Source organism: Varanus komodoensis, unplaced genomic scaffold, assembly GCF_004798865.1.
Source record: "Varanus komodoensis strain SLA01 unplaced genomic scaffold, ASM479886v1 scaffold16, whole genome shotgun sequence".
Lineage (NCBI taxonomy): Eukaryota > Metazoa > Chordata > Lepidosauria > Squamata > Varanidae > Varanus > Varanus komodoensis.
In genome coordinates this window covers 3,027,703-3,047,053 of record NW_025335468.1, presented here as the reverse complement: position 1 = coordinate 3,047,053, position 19,351 = coordinate 3,027,703, and the positions used below count along the sequence as shown (strand labels likewise).

Genomic DNA, 19,351 nt, shown 5'->3' with positions numbered 1-19,351 from the left:
CTGCTCTTCCACAATGCAGCCAGACACAGGCCCCGAGCAGCCCGGAGCTCCAGGGCTCTGCATGCTTGTGGCATTCCAAATGCGTTTTGAGATGCTGTCACACTATTTTGGCCACACATGGAGATTATTAACACGGGACAGACAGCAGAAGAGAACAAGTTATCCAGCTAATGCAAGCATACCATTTGCATTATACACCAATTCAATAATGCAGGTTTGAGTTCCAAGCCTGGAATGTTCCATGGGCCAAAATGCTGCATGGCCCTGATACGAGTCAGAGTGAAGCAGAAGCCTGAGGTGGCCTGCAGCAGGTCGTGTGGAAGGGGCAGTAGATGCAACAACGCACTGGCTGTTTGCCTCTGTCGGAGGAGAGTGAGTTGTCTGTGACTCACCACCTGCCCTGCACCCCCAGGCCAGCCGGCTGCCTTCACAGGCAGTGCTGGATGCTCTCTCATCCTCCACGATGAACTATGATTCAGTCGCAGCCTGGCCGGCTTCTGTAGCTAGAGTGCAATGGTGCCCCCATGATTCCTGGAGCCTGAAAATGTATGCATGTATGCACAACTTAATAAAAATGTGTTACCCGTTCATGAAATTCACTCTACCCAACAGTTGGGATGTTCTTGCATTGCCCCCTCCCCACCCATGAAAATCCAGGGATGCACAGTTTATGGTCCACAGTGCTGGGAAGTCAAGTGAGAAGAGCCATCTTACCTGTGGACCCCAAGAAATATCTTTCTAAGACAGATCCGTAGCCATCTGGGGTTTGGCTGAGGTTGCTAATAATGAATGGCTGGGACTTGGTGCTCACGTGGTTCAGGGGCCAGAACTGGTGGCTGACACTTGGCCCTCCATACCAGGACACGTTCTCCATGGAGAAGCAATCCTGCGAAGCAAAATCGGAGAGTGAAGATAAGGTAGAAGAACTGCTTCAGTTTGTACGAATGAGGAGGAAGCGAGCTTTGCCCACTTGAGACAGGGAGCCCTAGTCTGGGAGTAACGTAGTGCAGCGTATGGTCTAAGAGCACGATCAGGCATGCTGGAGCCACGTCACGCCCGCACCCTCACTGGTAATATCAGACGTAACAGAGGGGCTGAACTTCTTTCAGTCTGTGGGGGGCTGCATTCCAGTGGTGGGGCAGGGCTAAAGCTAGAAGGAGTGAGAATAAAATACCAAAAATACCAGCAGATTTTAACTTAAAGCTTCTCTGCTTTAAGTAGGAGAGGCACTTAGACTTATTAGTATGGAGGGGAAATGGTCCAAAAGCTGAAGACACATGACATGATTAGTGGTCAGAGGAAAGAGGGTGGAGGCAGAGGAAGGTTGACACATCAGGGAACCCCAGAGGTCCAGATGTGGACCCTGAGCCTCTCTTACAGCTTTCCTACACCCCAATCGAATCTCCTGGCCTAAGACCCAGAACAGACACAAAGCAATATAATCACATGCCCAGGGTCAGGACTGTCAGGTGCATAATCACTGAGACCCCATTTCTTTAAGCTGCTGAAACTATTTGGATCTGTAGGTTCTGGAAGGTGAAAGCAGTGCATCAACAGCCATCTAAAGTGAGTGTTTTTCTTTTTTCTGAATTATTTCCATGTCACTTTCTGAAAATACATTAAGGGTGTTTCCAGATGACATTTTCATTGCACATTCACCCAACCTTGTATTTTATCCAATCCAGACATTGTTACCCACAATGTGTAACTCTTTCATGTTTGCTCACCACTTCTCTTATCTTTTTTACCTGGAAAGAAGGACAGACAGAAACTATTGAGGAGGAAAAGATGGAGTGGCTAAGAGTACCTTGACCAGTAGCACTAAACTCCCTTTATCTGGAAGCACCCGTACCTGCTGTAACTCCTGCAATGGGCTTAGCAGGATTGTAGTTCAGCTCTGAATGATCTCATGTCAAGGATTTTCTAAATTGTTTCACGATTAGAGTTATGGTTCATTGGACTGGAATTCTGAATGTTCATTTTTTGATTAACTTTATGCAAGATCACCAGACTCTCTCACTTTTGGCATTCTTATACTCTCCTGGTTTCTTGGGCCCGGGGAACAGAGAGCAGAGAACTTCAGCAAGGATCAGTTGTTAAAGGCATCTGAAGGCAACTGCACCATGCGAATTTAAACAGCTAATTCTCCTCCTTCATTACTCCACTTGTACTTGCACAGCACTATCAAGGGGTTGTGAATCTTACTGTTGGGAAAAAATCCAATTAGTTCATAATGATAGATAACCGGAGAGATCCTTGCAGTGTTTGTTGCTTGTTGTCAGCATTATAATCCCTGAATTGAGAATAGTTTTCTCTGAACTGAAGAAGCCCCATTATGGATGCTACAACACCACTGCCAGGTTCAGAATTATGGAATAAGCTGGCTGAAGACCTCAAATGTAGGACTGAGGATTCTTAGTCCAAGTGTCACTTGCTATTTCAACTCACCAGGCATGGGGAAATGCTGCTAACACCCTCTTGTTACAGAACAGTGCCATTGGCACCCAAGGTATAACACATAGCTGTATAATTACCAATAGACTGCCTTTGTTCCACTGAAGTTTAATGGGATGGAGCAACCTTGAGGAGAAATACAGCTGGCTACAACCTTCAGTTAATATCCATGTAGCAAATCCCTCTAAATGGGGAGAATTAGTTCTGAGTAACACTTAGGACTGGGTAGCACATTGTCCATATCTTCCTAGCACCTCTGATTTTCTTGCTGACTGCTTAGATGAGCAGCTCCAGCTGTCCTCAGATCCACCATCACATGGTGACACATGTAATTTCTGTGTGTGGAGTGGACTAGTGCAGCTAACAATCCCAATTTCTTTTATCATCACACTGTGAAAAAAACTAAGATGCATTTGCTGTCACTGGAATTGCTGTAGATTATACACTATGTTGATTTACATGCCCATGCATTGCATAGGTTATAAGAATGTGCCCAAAAAAATATACCATGAATAAAACATGTAAACTAAAATGACATGAAATTAGCACATACTGGACGATTATTCTCTTTCAATGGACTAATTCATGCAAGCATGCTCATCACTCGTTGCTTGCAAATCGAGTGATAACTTGCACGTATGAATCAGTCATCAGTCAGAAGATGGTAGTCTTCTCCAGGACCAGCCCAGGGTGCTTTGCCCTCCTGAAGAAAAGAATGAGGTAGGGCCTCTTCCCATTCCATGTACGAACATTGACTGGATGGGGAGATGCATCTCTCTTTAACAGGGATTATGAGAAAGCATCCTCTGGTGCCACTGAAGTGAGCTAAGCTGGGGCCGCAGGGCGGACTGCATGACGCATGCGACTTTTCTCCAGCACTTAGTTGCCCCTCCCAACTTCTGCTGCCTGAGGCAAGTGCCATACTCTGCCTAATGGTAGAACTGGCCCTGGTTGCCTCCTCATATCATCTACTCCACCTCATTGGGATTTCCAAGTCGGATTCTATGAGAATTTCAATTCTGCTCACAAAACATAAGAGCATGTCTTGTTCAAAACCACGAACATGAGCATGAGCATGCACCCACGCTTGCCAGCCATGCGCTTGCTTTCAGTTTGCACAACTTCCTAGTTTAGCTTGCAGCAAATTTACTTCTCCTTCTTTCTTTCTTTTTGCCTGCTGACTAAATGAACCCTTTAGTCAATAAAGGAAATGTACATAAATAGTGCACAATTTTCACATTCACACAGAATGGGAAACAATCAGAAATGCAAACAGGGATTGGGCATGAGCTGTGCAGGGAGACGATGTTCAGAGGATCCTACCAGTCTTAAACATTGCTTATTCACTAATCCCTATTTCCAGTGAAACCTACTCACACTTTCAGGTGCCTATCATCATCATCATCATCATCAACAACAACAACAACAGCAACCGCAACAAAACACTTTCGGCTGTTTGGTTGAGTTATAACAAATGCATATGTGGGAGAAGAGATATTGTGGCAAAGGCAGCAACCTCTATCCCCAGTCAATGTATCTTCAACATGATATCAGCCCAGAGCTCCTGTGTGAACAGCCATCTCTACAGAGGTTCTAAGCAATATGCAAGTGCTTGGGGTGGGGTCTCTTGCCCCAGTGGCACTCCCACTCCCTTAGCTGTTCGTTCCACCTCTTGGACTCCTGTAAGGAGCTCAGAGATTCAGTGACAAGAATACTGGGGCCCCAAATGGGGCAGTGGTTACTGTACTGCATTAGGAAGGAGATCACCCGAGTTTAAGTAACAATTCAGACAATGATGCTCAGCCAGGTTGCCTTGAGCCAGCCAGTTGGGTTCCATCTGACCTACTAAACAGGAATGCTGAGAGGATGAAGACAGGGACAGAACTGAGTGCCCCATCCTGAGCTCTGTGGGAAACAGGTGGGATCAAAATGTAATACGTAAATTAAAGGTGTGAGGAAGTAGAGGCATCACGCAATGCTGCTGTTCCGCTTGCACCATGGTCCTGATTCTATCAAGAGGCTCTGGCATGCAACACCAGCAGCACAAGTGTGGCAGGTCCCCTGGGGCAGTCCCTTCCGCCAGCTACACTACCAGTGTTGCACTAGAGGCCACTTAAGCTAGTGCTGCGGCAGTGACATAAGGAGAGCATCAGCCCTGGGTGCTGCCCTGGGTGATACACGTGTGCACATGCTGAACAAATAATAAATCTGGAAAGTACACGAGACTGCATAGTTCTGCCTCTCTGACACTGCCATGCTCTCATCTTATTTCAAAATTCCCCCTGTATTGTATTTTAAATCTTTGGACCGCTGCTAGGTTTACTCTCATTTTCACTTTTATATTTCAATTTTATGCTGTGTTTTATACTGTATTTTATGTTCCCAATTGTTGCAAACCTTCCAGAGGGTTTTGGCTATTGGATGGCATTAAAATGCAATAATAAATATGCATAACTAAATAAATAACAATAAAGCTGTTCTTTCAAGCACCATGGTTGCCCCGGACCCTTTAGAAGCGTTTCTTCTGCTAAGCCATGGGAACAGTAAGTTCTACCTCCCGCATGATTGCACAATCACTGACAAATATCACAAGACTTCTTCTGTGAAGGTCCAGACACATTGCAAAGGGGATTTGGAGCTTTTGAAGGTATATGTATTTGCAGCTATGTCTTCACCTTTGCACAGTCGGGTGGCTTCAACGCTAATGAGCAAGAGACTCATCCTTCACTGTCCCTGTGATATTCCTCACACAGCTTGGCTCAAGAGGAACTGGGAACATGGAGAGTGAAAACAACCTGCCTCAAATGGCTCATTTTGAGCTTTCGTTCTGAACGTGGAGCAGTGATGGAGAACACATTTGAGAAAGTCTGTGTACTATTAGACTCTGATCAGTAACTTGATTTATGAGTCTTCCTCACTGGGAATATGCTAAAGTCAATGGAACTCTCTCCAACGATGCTTCTTGCATTGCAATGCAGAGAGTGTGACTGTGAAACTCGGCTAAAGCAATGCAGGACAATTTGGGGTCCGCACTTCACAAGGTTTTTTCCTATGAATGCAGGATTTCATGCGGGTTTCTGGAAAGTGCATCTACACTGGTCTGGGCACGGATGTGTACTTTCCATGCAGCTACAAATGTTCCTCCTCTGTAGCACATCTTTCTATTACTGCAGAACGTCTGTTGGAAAAGACAAAATAGTAGCACAATGCCTTCTCTTTGTTAGCACTCAGCCTCTCTGACTGGAAGCACCCTTTAGTTTGGGTATTGCCAAAGTTCCTGAACTGCTAAAAAGACTGAGCAAGTTCAAACCTGAAAAAGAATACTGCACTGAATTTGAGGAATTTGACCCACCATAAGTATTTTGCTCAAAACTGAGGGTGTTTCAGGAAGGAGGGTTCCCAGTGAAAAGACTTTGCAGTTATGCTGCCTTACCATGGAAAGCAAAAATATGGAAGAAGCGATGGAGAAATATGGGAGAGGTTCCAGTGGAAGAGATTATCTGGATTGTCATGGATTATCTCCCATAACATTCCATGAATGTGGTAGGGCGATTGCACAATAAGAGCCTCATCCAGAAAGTGCCCTGAATAGGTTAACTGGAGCTGTTTCTAAAGGCTTCTGTTTCTCTTCATCCTGTTTGGCTCTCGAAACGGAATATTATCTCTTCCATATTAAATGTCCTAACTGCACAGATTTTGAATGTGTTGCATGTCCAGCTTGCTTATCAGTACATAATAAAGCAGAACTAGATATATGTAGTGTTCATAGGAGCAAGTTCAGGGCAAGTCTCCTACTGATTTCAGATGCTGCTTTCTTGACGGATACTTTAGTCAGGTTTGAATTTCTCATGTTTTTAATTCCAATTTAAAGTGCATAGAATGACCATTTTGCTTGATTTTTTTAAAACAGCTCTCTCCCACTTTCTGTTCTGAATTAGCAAAGTAACATGTTTTCCATTCCATACTCAAGGAAAGTTTTTGCATGACTTATGAAAACTCTTACTTCCAAATATCATTTCGGATCATATCTTTTGGTATGATCTAAATTCTAAATTGTTACATACTGATGGAACTATTTAGAAAAATACCCCATAACTTACCCCAAGTCCTGAAAGGATCAAGGTAAAAATCAAAATATATAGATACATTGATTTCTATACCCCATGCAAAATCCTTTCAATAGAATGCATTTAGTTCTGAATCATAAACCTATTTATTTTGAATAAATTCCCATTCATTTTCAACTATGTGCAGTTAGTACTGCAATGAATTTGTAAGAATATCAGGAAACACCAGAACATCCCTTCTAGCTTTGTACAACTAGAGAAAAGCACAGTTCTAAGATTTCAGTGCCAATGCAGGGAGATCTGTTGTTTTCAAAATTGCTCAAAAGCATTTTATCCTTTTTAAACACAAGATAAGAATGATGTCGAATCTTGTTCCATAATCTTCCATAATCAATGATTTGGGCAATTATCTCTAGACTGTGGCAGCTACTGAACTCCATTAGCTTATCATTTCCAATGTGATTTTATAAATGTTGACTTCTTTCATTTTAGATGCATTTTCTGTTCATACCTTGGTTATCGGCAAAACTGCACAACTGCAACAAATGCTGATTTAGGATTTTGTTGGCTGGTTTGTTATTGTGTTGCTGTCAGGGTTTTTTGTTTTGTTTTGTTTTTACTTTGCATGCACACAGTTTAATATTCACCAATACACCTTAAAATCTTCAGAGGGTTTACACGGAAAAATCACACTGTGTAGTTTTTGTTTACAGGATAGTTAGAAATCAGAAATATGGAGCTGTTATAAATCAGAAACAGAGAAATAGATCATATACATTTTCTGCAAAAAACACATTTAAAGTAGCAGATGTTCAGTCTTTGTTCATACCCCTGCACATCACCTTACAAGAGCCGAGGATCTGTCCTATAAAGTTAGTTAGAGGATGCAATATCAGTGAAATGGCTTTGGGAAATAAGCCAAGGCACTTGTTGGTTACCTTGAGTTTCACTTGGCAGTGAAGAGGGGTCCAATTGAAGTAGTAGCACTCAGTGGTGGAGGCACGACTTGCTTCCAGGGAGATCTTCAGGTCTGCCATGGCCTCCCAGGTATAGCAGAATTCTGACTTGTTCAATGAGCACAAGTTCTTCACAAAAGGCACCTCCACATCTGGGAAGCTTCCCATGTTTATTACCAGCAAGGTTTTCTCTTCACTCAGAGTCTGCAGGATGAGGGAGTGAGCTTTCCGTTCCCAGAAGAGCCCGCTGGCTCTCCCTTTCAGGATCCAGTTCTTGTTTGGCTGATCCACCACTTGCCAGTATATAATCCCAATGGTCATCACAAAGAAGACGGCCACCCCAAGGCAGGCAACTGCTCCTTTCCAGGTCTTGTTCATTTCCTTTAGTCCCGAGTCCCATGCCACCTCTGGGATTGGGCTCGAGTTCTTGGGACGATTGTGAGGCATTTTACCATATGCAATTATTTTAAAAAATGAATGATCTAGCAAGGAGTCTCAGGCTGTATGAAAGAACTCGGCTTTTATGAGCTTTGTAAGAAGCTCTGTTCAAATTTGATTCTTTCCCCCCTGCTGTCCATGAACAAGTCTGCACTGTTGCTGCCCAGGGGAGGAGGATGAGGAACAAAAGGAAGGGGGAAAGCAAAACTTTTCAAATCTTTTCCCAGCGCTTCTCACCGCATGATTGAAAGAGAGACTTAAGTCTGGGAAAGTGATTCTAGCCAGTTCTGCACTGGAGAGAGCCGGAAAAATAGAGCTGCCGGTTGGTGGTGTCAGCTCTGTTTGCCTTGCCGGAGTCGTCCTAGGCACTCAAGCCATCACAATCCTTGGGCACCTCAGGCTGTGCCTAATCAGGAGGCCTTGGGTGCCGGGGGATGTGTCAGTCCTATACACAAGAGGCAGCTTACCAAATATAGCAGTGGGTGGCATGTGTCAAGAATGGCTGGTTGAATTCCACACATCTGGGTTGGAATGGAGGCTTTTGAAGCACAAATGACCTCCAAATTGGCACATTTTCTTCAAGACCATTGTTAATGCTCATTAAGGTCTGAGGATGGTTGCCAGTTCAAAATTAAAAACCAGGAGTCTAAAATAAACAGTGTCTCTTTATATTTGCTGAGCAGCCACAGTTATGGAAAGAATTAGGCACCCATCCTTGGTGGTGTGAAGAAGCACAGGGGCCTTGAATGTCAGGTTTCATTAGCAAAAGTTTGATTCTTTGCCCAGAATGCTTCACAGATGTCAGGTAATTGTATTATTTTTGCAACAACGGAAAGCTAAATTATTTGGTCTACTCAGCTGTACTCAGGCTTCACTTAGAGTACATTCTACACATGTGCACATAGGTGCACATACAACTGTTTTTTAACGGGTATGCCGTGCAGTCTGATGAATCTTTCCTCAGAAGTCCTACCATTTTCAGCAGGGTTTGCACGTTGGTAGATCTGTTTTAGAATTGCAGCCAAGCTGAATTTACTTTATCATGAAGAACAGTAAGTCTGCAGGCTTTATTGGTCCTAGGTGTCTCAGTTTTAAAGCTGCTGTTTCATACTTTTTAGGCAGATGCAGAACCCATAAATCTTCAGGCTCTTCTGCAGAAAAAAAGGAAAAAAATGTTTAAAGTATTTCAGTAAAAGATAAATGTCTGATTGATATAAACTAAACAAGTTCAATCAACTTCTAAAGAGACTATGTTATTCTAATCCCTTCATGGATCACTGTCTAGCCGAGCTGAAGGGGTTTGTGTAGTGCAATGAATCTACATTGGGTGCAGGGGCACCCAAGATGGACAGGTCATAGCAGAGAGCTCTGACAAATGCCAACCCACTCCAGTATCCTTGCCATGAAAACCCCATGGACAGTACCAAAAGGCAAAGAGATATGACGCCAGAAGATGAGCCCCTCAGGTCGGAAGGTGTCCAGTGTACTACTGGGGAAGAGCAGAGGGTTAGTACTACTAGTGCCAGAAAGAATGAAGCAACAGGGTCAAAGCCAAAAAGACATTCAGTTGCAGATGTATCTGGTGATGAAAGGAAAGTCTGATGCTATAAAGAACAATACAGCATAGGAACCTGGAATCTATGAATCAAGGTAAGCTGGACGTGGTCAAACATGAGATGACAAGACTGAACATCGACATCTTGGGAATCAGTGAACTAAAATGGACAGGAATGGGTGAATTTAATTCAGATGACCATCAGGTATACCACTGTGGGCAAAAATCCCTCAGAAGAAATGGAGTAGCCTTCATAGTCAATAAAAGAGTAGGAAAAGCAGTACTGGGATACAATCTCCAAAATGACAGAATGATCTCAGTTTAAATCCAAGGCAAACTATTCAATATCACAGTAGTCCAAGTCTATGCCCCAACCACTGATGCTGAAGAGGCTGAAGCTGGTTCTATGAAGACCTACAATACCTTCTAGAAATAACACCAAAAAATGTTTTTAACATCATGGGAGATTGGAATGCTAAAGTAGGAAGTCAAAAGATAACCAGAATAACAGGCAAGCTTGGCCTTGGAGTACAAAATGAAGCAGGGCAAAGGCTGGCAGAATTTTGTCAAAAGAACATGCTGGCCATAGCAAACACTCTTTCCCAACAACCCAAGAGACGACTCTACACATGGACATCACCAGATGATCAACACAGAAATCAGACTGATTATGTGCTCTGCAGCCAAAGATGGAGAAGCTCTATACAGTCAGTAAAAACAAGACCAGGAGCTGACTGTGGCTCAGATCATGAGCTTCTGGTTGCAAAATTTAGGCTTAAATTGAAGAAAGTAGGGAAAAGCATTAGGCCACTCAGGCATGACCTAAATCATATTCCTTATGAACATACAGTGGAGGTGACAAATAGCTTTAATGAATTAGATCTGATAGACAGAGTGCCTGAAGAACTATGGACGGAGGTTCACAACATTGTACAAGAGGTAGCAACTAAAACCATCCTAAAGAAAAAGAAATGCAAGAAAGCAAAATGGCTGTCTGAGGAAGCTTTACAAACAGCTGAGTAAAGAAGGGAGGTGAAAGGCAAGGGAGAAAGAGAAAGATACACCCAAAAATGGCAGGGACCTAATAAAGGCAGAAGAAATTAAGAAGAGGTAGCAAGATTACAAAGAAGAACTATACAAGAAAGATCTTAATGTCCCTGATAGCCACAATGGGGTGGTCACTGACCTCAAGCCAGACATCCTGGAATGTGAAGTCAAATGGGCCTTAGGTAGTCTTACCAACAACAGAGCTAGTGAAGGAGACAGTTTTCCAGCTAAGCTATTCAAAATCCTAAAAGGTGATGCAGTTAAAGTGCTACACTCAATATGCCAGCAGATTTGGAAAATTCAACAGTGGCCACAGGATTGGAAAAGGTCAGTTTACATTCCAATTCCAAAGAAGGGCAATGCCAAAGAATGTTCAAACTACCGCACCATTGCACTCATTTCACATGCTAGCAAAGTTATGTTCAAAATCCTACAAGCTAGGCTCCAGCAGAAGTAGGCTCCTGTACTAGGCTCCTGTACTACCAGAAGAACAGGCAGGGTTTTGAAGAGGCAGAAGAACTAGAGATCAAATTGCCAACATGCGCTGGATCATGGAGAAAGCTAGGGAGTTCCAGAAAAACATCTACTTCTGCTTCATTGATTATGCTAAAACCTTTGATTGTGTGGCTCACAACAAATTGTGGCAAGTTCTTAAAGAGATGGGAGTACCTGACCATCTTATTTGTCTCTTGAGAAACCTATATGTGGGTCAAGAAGCAACAGTGAGAACTGGACATGAAGCTACTGATTGGTTCAAAATTGGGATAGGCTGCATACTGTCGCCCTGCCTATTTAAAATATATTCCGAGCACATCATGAGAAAGGCGGGGCTAGATAAATCACCAGTTGGAATTAAGATTGCTGGGAGAAATATCAACAACCTCAGATATGCAGATGATACCACTCTAACGACAGAAAGTGAAGAGGAGCCGGGGGTCAGACTAGATGGCCCGGGAGACCACTTCTGACTCGCTCAGTTTCTATGTTTCTATGTTGATGTGGGTGAAAGAAGAGAGCGCAAAAATTGGCTTGAAACTAAATATTAAGAAAACTAAGATTGTGGCATCTGGTCCTATCACTTCGTGGCAAATAGATGGGGGAGAAATGGAGGTAGTGACAGATTTTATTTTCTTGGGCTCCAAGATCACCATTAATGGTGACTGCAGCCCAGAAATTAAAAGACACTTGCTCCTTGGAGGAAAGCTATGGCAAAGCTAGACAGCATTCTAAAAATCAGAGACATCACCCTGCCGACAAAAGTTTGTATAGTCAAAGCTATGGTTTTCCCAGTTGCAATGTATGGCTGTGAGAGTTGGACCATAAGGAAGGCTGAGTGCCAAAGACCTGAAGCCTTTGAATTGTGGTGCTGGAGGAGACTCCTGTGAGTCCCTTGCACTGCAAGGAGATCAACCTATTCAGTCTTTGAGGAGAACAACCCTGACTGCTCTATAGAAGGCCAGATACTGGAGATGAAACTCAAATACTTTGGCCACCTAATGAGAAGGAACAACTCATTGAAGATACTGGGAACGATTGATGGCAAAAGAAGGAGGGGACGGCAGAGGATGAGGTGGTGTCACTGGGACAGTGGTGTGAGCTTGGGTGGACTCTGAGGGATGGTGGAGGACAGGAGATCCTGGAGGAATGTTGTCCATGGGGTCATGATGGGTGGAGCATGACTTTGCGACTAAACAAACAAAGAGAACAAAATGTTATTCTATATAATCAAGAATGGGATTCATGAACTTCTCAAATGTTGCTCTTCCAGCTATAGCTGCTACAAGAAAGCTTGGAGGTCAAAAATGGTTTGGGGAGGGCAAAGAAGACTGTGCTAACATGTCATATACTTTCAAGTAGTAGTAGTGGCAGCAGCAGTAGTACTAAAATCTAAAACTGACATCAGAAGATCTCAGGACAGGATATAATCAATGAGAACAATTTAACATAAAATCATAAAACCATCACCACCACAAAACCCATAATCCACTACAAAATCATCCATGGGAATTAAAACTAAACTACGGTGAGAGAGAGACAAAGGTTTGGCTGGGAGACATGTCTGCCTTGGTCTGTAAGGAAGCCAGCATGGGCTCCATCTTGGCCTCCAAGGCATTACAAAGCAGTGGTGCAGCTATGGCTGGACCTTGTGGTCAAAGCTCAGGATGCTGCCACGGAGGGGAGTGGGCGGAAATCTCTGCCCAGAGCGTGAACATTGGCACAGGGCCCTGGAAGGAACCCTCGGGCTGTCCTGGCTGTTCTGATGTCCGATGGAGCTCAGACCACAGCTCTCTTTTTCTTATCTTATGAACTGCTCATAATCATGAGCTAGGCAGGTAAGTAAATGGCTACATGTGTATTCTATTGTATTCTCTTGAAATATATTTCCAAGAACTAAGCAGGGCTGTCAAGGGCAGGACTTCTTGGGGGCATTCATTCATGGGGTTGCCATAAATCAGAGTCAGCTTGATAGCATGCAGCAACCACCACCTTAAAAATAAATGATCCGTTCCTGTAGCAAAATGTTGGTTATTCCCAAGCAAGCATATTTAGCATCTGAGCAGCAGAAGCAAATTCTGTTCATTCCTCTACAATTTGGGTGAGTTTTGTATATGAAACAGCACGTGCTCAGGGCATTTATCCCCTTCCCCCTTTTTAAAATCAGGATTGGCAAACAGTTTTAGAGGGGCTTGCTCTGGAAAGTACAACCAGGTGTAAAGTGTGGAATGGCAGTGGTGGGGTGGAGTAGGAGAAGAGAAATATTAGTTGTGTGCTTACCAATTGAAGAGATACATAACTAAAATTCTTCCCCTTCCACCCCTAAGATAGGTTTTTAATTATCCAGTTGCACCATTGTTCCAGCTTTTAACACAAGCTTAAAAGTGACTGATTGGCTTCCAATGAGAGTGAAATGATGAGCTGGATGACAAAAAAGGTCAGAACAGTTGAAAACTAGCCAGAGAGCAAGATTAACTACACATCGCTCACCAGAAACAGCAGGAAGTTCTGGAACAAGGATTTGGTATCCTTTCCTGCACTCCCTGGGTTCCTGCTGCAGAGGAAACAGCATGTGATTAGCGTGTTATCATGGTATGATGCCAAGAATGCCAATACGTGTAAATAAGGATTAAGGAAATAAGACAAAGCATCCTCATAACAGAAGTGAAGCCAACAGAAAAAATAAAAAAAGGGCGGTGGACACCGGGCTTAATCCCAAATCAACCAGAAATCTTATTTACCTTAGCTGGCTTTGGCCCATTGCCTTACCTCTTTATAAGCTTAAACTATACCAGAATTTATCAACAGTATGCCCTCAAAATGTTTAAATCCCATAATCCCCAGCCAGTGTGGCCATTTCTCAGGTAATTTAAAAGCCCAGATGTTCTACTACAGCACTGACCAGATATGCAGACTTGATATTCTGGGGCAGCTTGATGTCTCTGTGCTTGGCAATATTGCAGAAAGAGGGTACTGTGGTTCAGTTCCATACATACCCCACACCCTCCAAGGTTGTAAATTATTTGCAGAAGTAGTTGTTGAACTGTCAATCCTGAGCAAAGGGCCAGAGATAGTGTCCAAAGACAGAAGAAATATGTGCTTCCGGTCTACATCCATTTTGCAAATGAATACAGTATAGAGATTAGTCACCGTTCTTAGATATCTTGCATGCCTGGGGAGGTTATTAATGTTCTGACAGGGTGGTATACTCCAGTCTAGATCTGGGTAAGTGGAAAAGATGAATAGCTCCCTGCCCCTCCTGCCCCACCCAGCTTTCTGATCCTAATTAAAATTCATACCTTAGTTCCTGGATAAATACACAGCAATTACTTCACTGGGATAAATGGTTCCATGACAGCAACAATTCTAAAAATAAGAGACATTGCTCCTCAAGAAAGAGGAATATCTGGCAAACCTGCAGATATAGAGGAATTGAGTTATTTAAAACAAAAACCTAAAGAGTCATGTTCATGATTTATAGGAATATGAACTTTTACATGAGGCTGTTTATTGATTGTTAACTAATTGGATCTACTTTTCGCTTCACTGCAGAATTGAGATGTGAGCACTACATGAGCATTTTTTCCTGGTTCTCCACAACTTAACCTCTGGGTGGCACTGTGGAATTGTGGACTAGCACAAGTACACGAGAGTGGAAAACCCATTTTCTTTCACTTTCCTAAATAAATATCATGTTTTCCCTGTTCTAATAAAAACTCATCAAAAGTGCTGCTTAGAAATAGGAACAAAGCTGGAGGGTGATGACATTGGCTGAAGAATCTGTAAACAACCTTGAACAGGGAATGACGAGTGCATGATAAATTTCTCCAGTAGAAAATCACTATGTCTTAAAAAGCCTCCTTCCTTCCTCTCAAGGGAGAATTCTCACCAAGATTACAGTGCTGAAGATGGACCAGCAAAATCAATCTTTACCCTTAACTAGTGGATTTCCTGACTTATGACCCTAACTTAGCTGCGCCGATTTCATCTCGCTCCTGCAAAAGCAAGCTTTTCCAACCTGGTGCTTTCCAGATGTTTTGAACCACAGCTCTTAGAATTCCTGACCCCTTGGGCCATGCTGGCTGGAGAAGATGGGAGCTGAAGCCTAAAATGGGAGAGGCACCCAGAATGGAAAGAATATTGCAAAACCTGTCTCTTGGTACGAGTTTATTGGCACGGGCATTATAATCAAGCCTCTTCGGCCCTGTATATCTGGTCCAGATTTGCACATCTGGATGGGAATGCTTGGAGTACAGTTGTGAATGCAACTGTGCTTCAGTTTTTTAAAGTGCCCCTGAATACCTGCATCCATTTTAATAATGGCCTTCACAAAGCAGACATGATGGAAAGGGTCATATAGTCATCATGGCTAATGGTTGCTGACAGGCCAATTTTGCCATGTAGCATCAGCACACTTTATGGGAATCTTCAATTCTGTCTGTCTGTCTGTCTATCGAACACATTTTTATCTCATCCAAGGAGCACTCAATGTAGCATACACAAAGTTGTGATCTCCCCTTTTTATCCTTAAACATAAAGATAAGTAGTTTACAAATCAAGATGAGCAAGACTGACTATCCCTCTATCACCCACTGGTGGTCATGGCTGAGTGGGGATAAATGTGCATCACTGTGGTCTTAGTCCAGTTTTCTAACCACTAAAGCACAGTGTTACTTTCTTGTGCAGCTACTGCTACAGATTCCTTGCATGACCCTGAGTTAGTACAGTATTATGATTGTGGTAGGGAATCTTTTTCCAACCTTAGTTTCACATACTGTTTATATTTTATGACTTACATTATATCTAGACAATCGAGGAGACAGCAAAAAGTAATATTAAACTTTTTTTCTGATGACAAAGATAAATACAATTTCTCTGAGCCGTTTTTGCATCCAAAAATATTAAATATTAGGATACAGGATCTGTATGCCCCCCCCCCCACACACACACATTTCTACACAGGTCATGGGTGGGCAACCCAAACCTTGTCCTCTTCTCAAAAGCCCTCTGCAAACAGCCAGTTTCAGTCTCTGGCAAGATCACTCCCTCCCTGGCACCCCACTGGGTAGGCAGGGGAAAGGGGTGAAGAGAAACATGTGCCAGGAAGAAAGAAGGAGGGAGGGGTGCCCCATTTTTGTCTCTGGCCCCACCCCTCTTGGGTTTGCCCTGCCCAGGCACTTCTACAGGAGGCTGAGGGAAAGTGAGCCTCAAAAGGGCTGAAGGGAGGGAAAGGGTGGCCCCTAGGAGGAGCCCTCATAGGCCAGTCTTTGCTTTTGCCACTACTGGGAGAGAGGGCAGCCCTCCTTCCTTCCCTTCTCCTTGCTGATGGGCACTCACCTCGTGTCTTTGCCATGGCAGCAATTTGCAGGCTATTGCACGGCTGCAAGCCAGCATTCCCATCCCTCCCTCCCTCCCTCCCCTCAGCTACGTTAAGCACACCATCCATGCAGCACACCCAGGCTGAGCACAGAGAAGCAGAGCGGGCAGAGAGTGCAGAGGAGAGCCCAGCATCTCTTTGCATTGTCCTACTTGCCCCTTGGTCCCTCTCAAGCTGGGATGGGGCCCTTCCAGACCACATGCCTGAAGCTGCCCGCAAGGCTCCCCATTCCGGCCTGTCCCACACTCCTCCCTGGCTATGATCTGCATCCCAGCATGACATGCTGGACGGTAAGGCTGCAGCCCCCAAACTCAGTGCACCCCATGGTGATGCAGCAGCCACCCAGCCACTCTTGGCTGCTCTGCATGCACCAGCTGAGATGGGGATGCAGAGGAGGGCCTGGGAAGGCTGCGTGCATCCATGTGTGTGTGTGGATGGTGTGTGCGCGGACAGGGCAAATGCAATGTGCTTATGGTTGTGAACGGTGTGTGTGAAACAGAGAAAACGTGGCCCCCAAGATGTTTCATGGGAGGCAAGTTGGTGCTAGGCCTGAAAGGGTCTCTTGCTCCTGCTTCAGTTCATGGTCAAGTGCTTATTGGACTCTTGTCGTTAAGTATATATTAAGCTCCTGCTGTCTGCAAGCTCAAGTGGTGTTGCAAATGGACCCCCGTGCATTGAAGTGTGCTGGGAATGACAGGCGACGGAGTCCTTTCCTAGACACCATGAGCCCATGAGGCTGCCCCCTCGCCTGGCAACATCCAGGTGAGCCTCGCACACATGACATGACATCATCATGGGTACGCTGCCTGGCCTTTGTTGTACTTGGCTGGCCATTGGCCACTGGGGCTGGCCAGTGCCAGCTCAGTGATGTCGGAGCAGGTTCCCCTGACCGCCGCACAGAGGAACAGACACGGGACAGTGGCAGCTCCGTGTTCACTTCAAGCTCAGTGACACCCTCGGCGTTCTGCCCAAATGCAAGCACTTACACTGTCTCAGGCAACAGGGACTCCACAGCGCACAGGCATGCATGCATACGAACATACAAACCCGTCAGCTATCAGGATCTAAACTAGAAAACCTTTGAACTTTACTAGGCTGCTTCAGGTGAAGTATTCTAGATTATTTTGGTTCTGAATCTGGCATTAAAAGAGTGTTGGCTTTGACAATGATTTTTGAGTTCAGCAGTAACACAAATATTACAGAAATTACAGTCCAGCCTACCGTGAAGGAACCAAGACTCCTCCTCTGAAGGATGCTCCAAGTATCGGCAACAAAAATGAGCAGCCTATATGCTGTAGTTTGAAAGAGTACAGAAAAGCTCAAGCTGTGAGACTGAGTACAGGGTTAGCATGCTGAGCATTTCAGCTTTTATTGCTAAAAAGAGGAACTATTCTGAAATCAGAATATGCCTGGTGGCAGGTGGAGGGCAAGGGCTAAAAATCTTTCCAAGGTAGCCAGGGATAAAGCTTCAGTACTCCACAGAGCTCCTTCCTCAAAATTAGTGGCAGCAGAAGAAATGTTGTACAGCTGTAGCAACTGCAGGATCGATTAGGCAAATGAAGAGAAATTGTGCAAAATGTGCAAACTTTGTATGTTTTGCAAAGGCAGCTTTTCTTGGCAATGATTCTGCATCTAAAATATGGTTCCCTCCCACTATTTCTCTGGTGTTTATTATTTTTTTCAGTGATATTTATGATGGGGACAAGCTGTAGCTCGGTGGGAGCACATGCCTCAAAGGAGCTGAGATCAGTCCTTGGATCTCTCCAGATTTAAAACTGAGGCAGAAGGGAGTAGAAGTCTCAGCCTGCAACCCTGGAGAGCATCAGAGGACAGTCTTCCCCAGCTTCATGCCCTCCAGGTGTGTTGGACTACAACTTCCAACACCCCCCCCCTCCCGCCAGCCAGCTGGAAATAGTAATCGAACAGAACTGGAGAGCCACCAGACTGGGAAAACTAGAGCAGACTAGGCAGACTAGGCAGACTAGAGCAGACACATTTTCATATAAGGCAGCAGTGTCCTACATTCCTATTGGTTATTTTTCAAATTGTAAGTTACTTTGAAAGTCTTTTTTGAAAGAGACTGTCCATAATTTTTGATCAACATCACCACCACCACCACCATTTTTAACTTGGAACAGTGTAGCCCCAAGGAGACCTGGTTGCCTGTCCAGAACTCTCCTGGCAAGTATGTTGCAGGGAGTGCGTAGGGAGTATGTTGCAGGGAGCACATCCAAACAAATCTATACACACAAATTGAAATGGCTAGGAAAAGCAAATGATTCTTCCTTTGCCTTCCATGCCACTTCAACAGGCAGCCCATTCTTATTTCCAGGTAAGTCCAATGTCAGCTTCATGGATGTCCGTGGGACAACTCTTACCTTGCCATAGGTGCCCACGGTGGCTGGTGATTCCAACCTAGGAGCCGCACAAAAAGACAAAGTGGCCTTCTCGACAGATCCACAGACAGACTGGTCCTGTGTAATCCAAGGCTGTTTAAATCCTGCTAGCAAAATCTTGGAGAGGCTGTTGCAGCAAAACAGGAAGCTTAGTGCTGTTCTCAGAGCAAAATGTGTCAACATTAGTTGTGGGTGGATAGATATACCTTCGAATAATCATGCTCTTGGCTTCAAAAACTCACCAGAGGCTTTCCAAGTGCCTGCAGTGACATCCTAAAGGTAGCCGTGATATAGACCGTGGGAGTCTGGTCCAGAGATGCTGGAGCGGCAGATACAAGCCCCTTGCTTTCTGGACAGTGATAAAACCCAGGCCTCCAGGCAGGCTAGATTGGCTGGGTCTCTTATGTTATGTCTTTCAGCAAACTGTTTAGAAATATCACTCAGCAGATAGGCCGGCTGTAAAAAAGGCAAGATCTTACCCATTGCTGCTACAGCAGCTGCCCTGTAGTGAAAGGTAAGTGAACACATCTTATTATTCTGTGGAAATTTCCAAGTGCATTGCGTTG

At 44.2% G+C, this 19,351-nt stretch overlaps 1 protein-coding gene across 5 annotated transcripts in view; it reads right to left on the bottom strand.

The window, feature by feature from the left end:
- Window positions 1-19,024, bottom strand: part of LOC123021397 (SITS-binding protein-like) — a 50,746-nt gene extending 31,722 nt beyond the window's left edge. The window contains exons 1-5 of one of the 5 annotated variants that reach the window (XM_044426111.1): window positions 18,768-19,024; window positions 14,312-14,427; window positions 13,503-13,566; window positions 7,460-9,066; window positions 715-886 (exon numbers count right to left, since the gene is read on the bottom strand). In XM_044426111.1, coding sequence (XP_044282046.1) covers window positions 715-886; window positions 7,460-7,924 — 637 coding nt within the window. In that variant the 5' untranslated portion in view covers window positions 7,925-9,066; window positions 13,503-13,566; window positions 14,312-14,427; window positions 18,768-19,024. The remainder of the gene's footprint in view (window positions 1-714; window positions 887-7,459; window positions 9,067-13,502; window positions 13,567-14,311; window positions 14,428-18,767) is intronic. The other 4 variants (XM_044426113.1, XM_044426112.1, XM_044426114.1 and 1 more) reach the window with 4 other exon arrangements.
- Window positions 19,025-19,351: the final 327 nt, after the last annotated feature.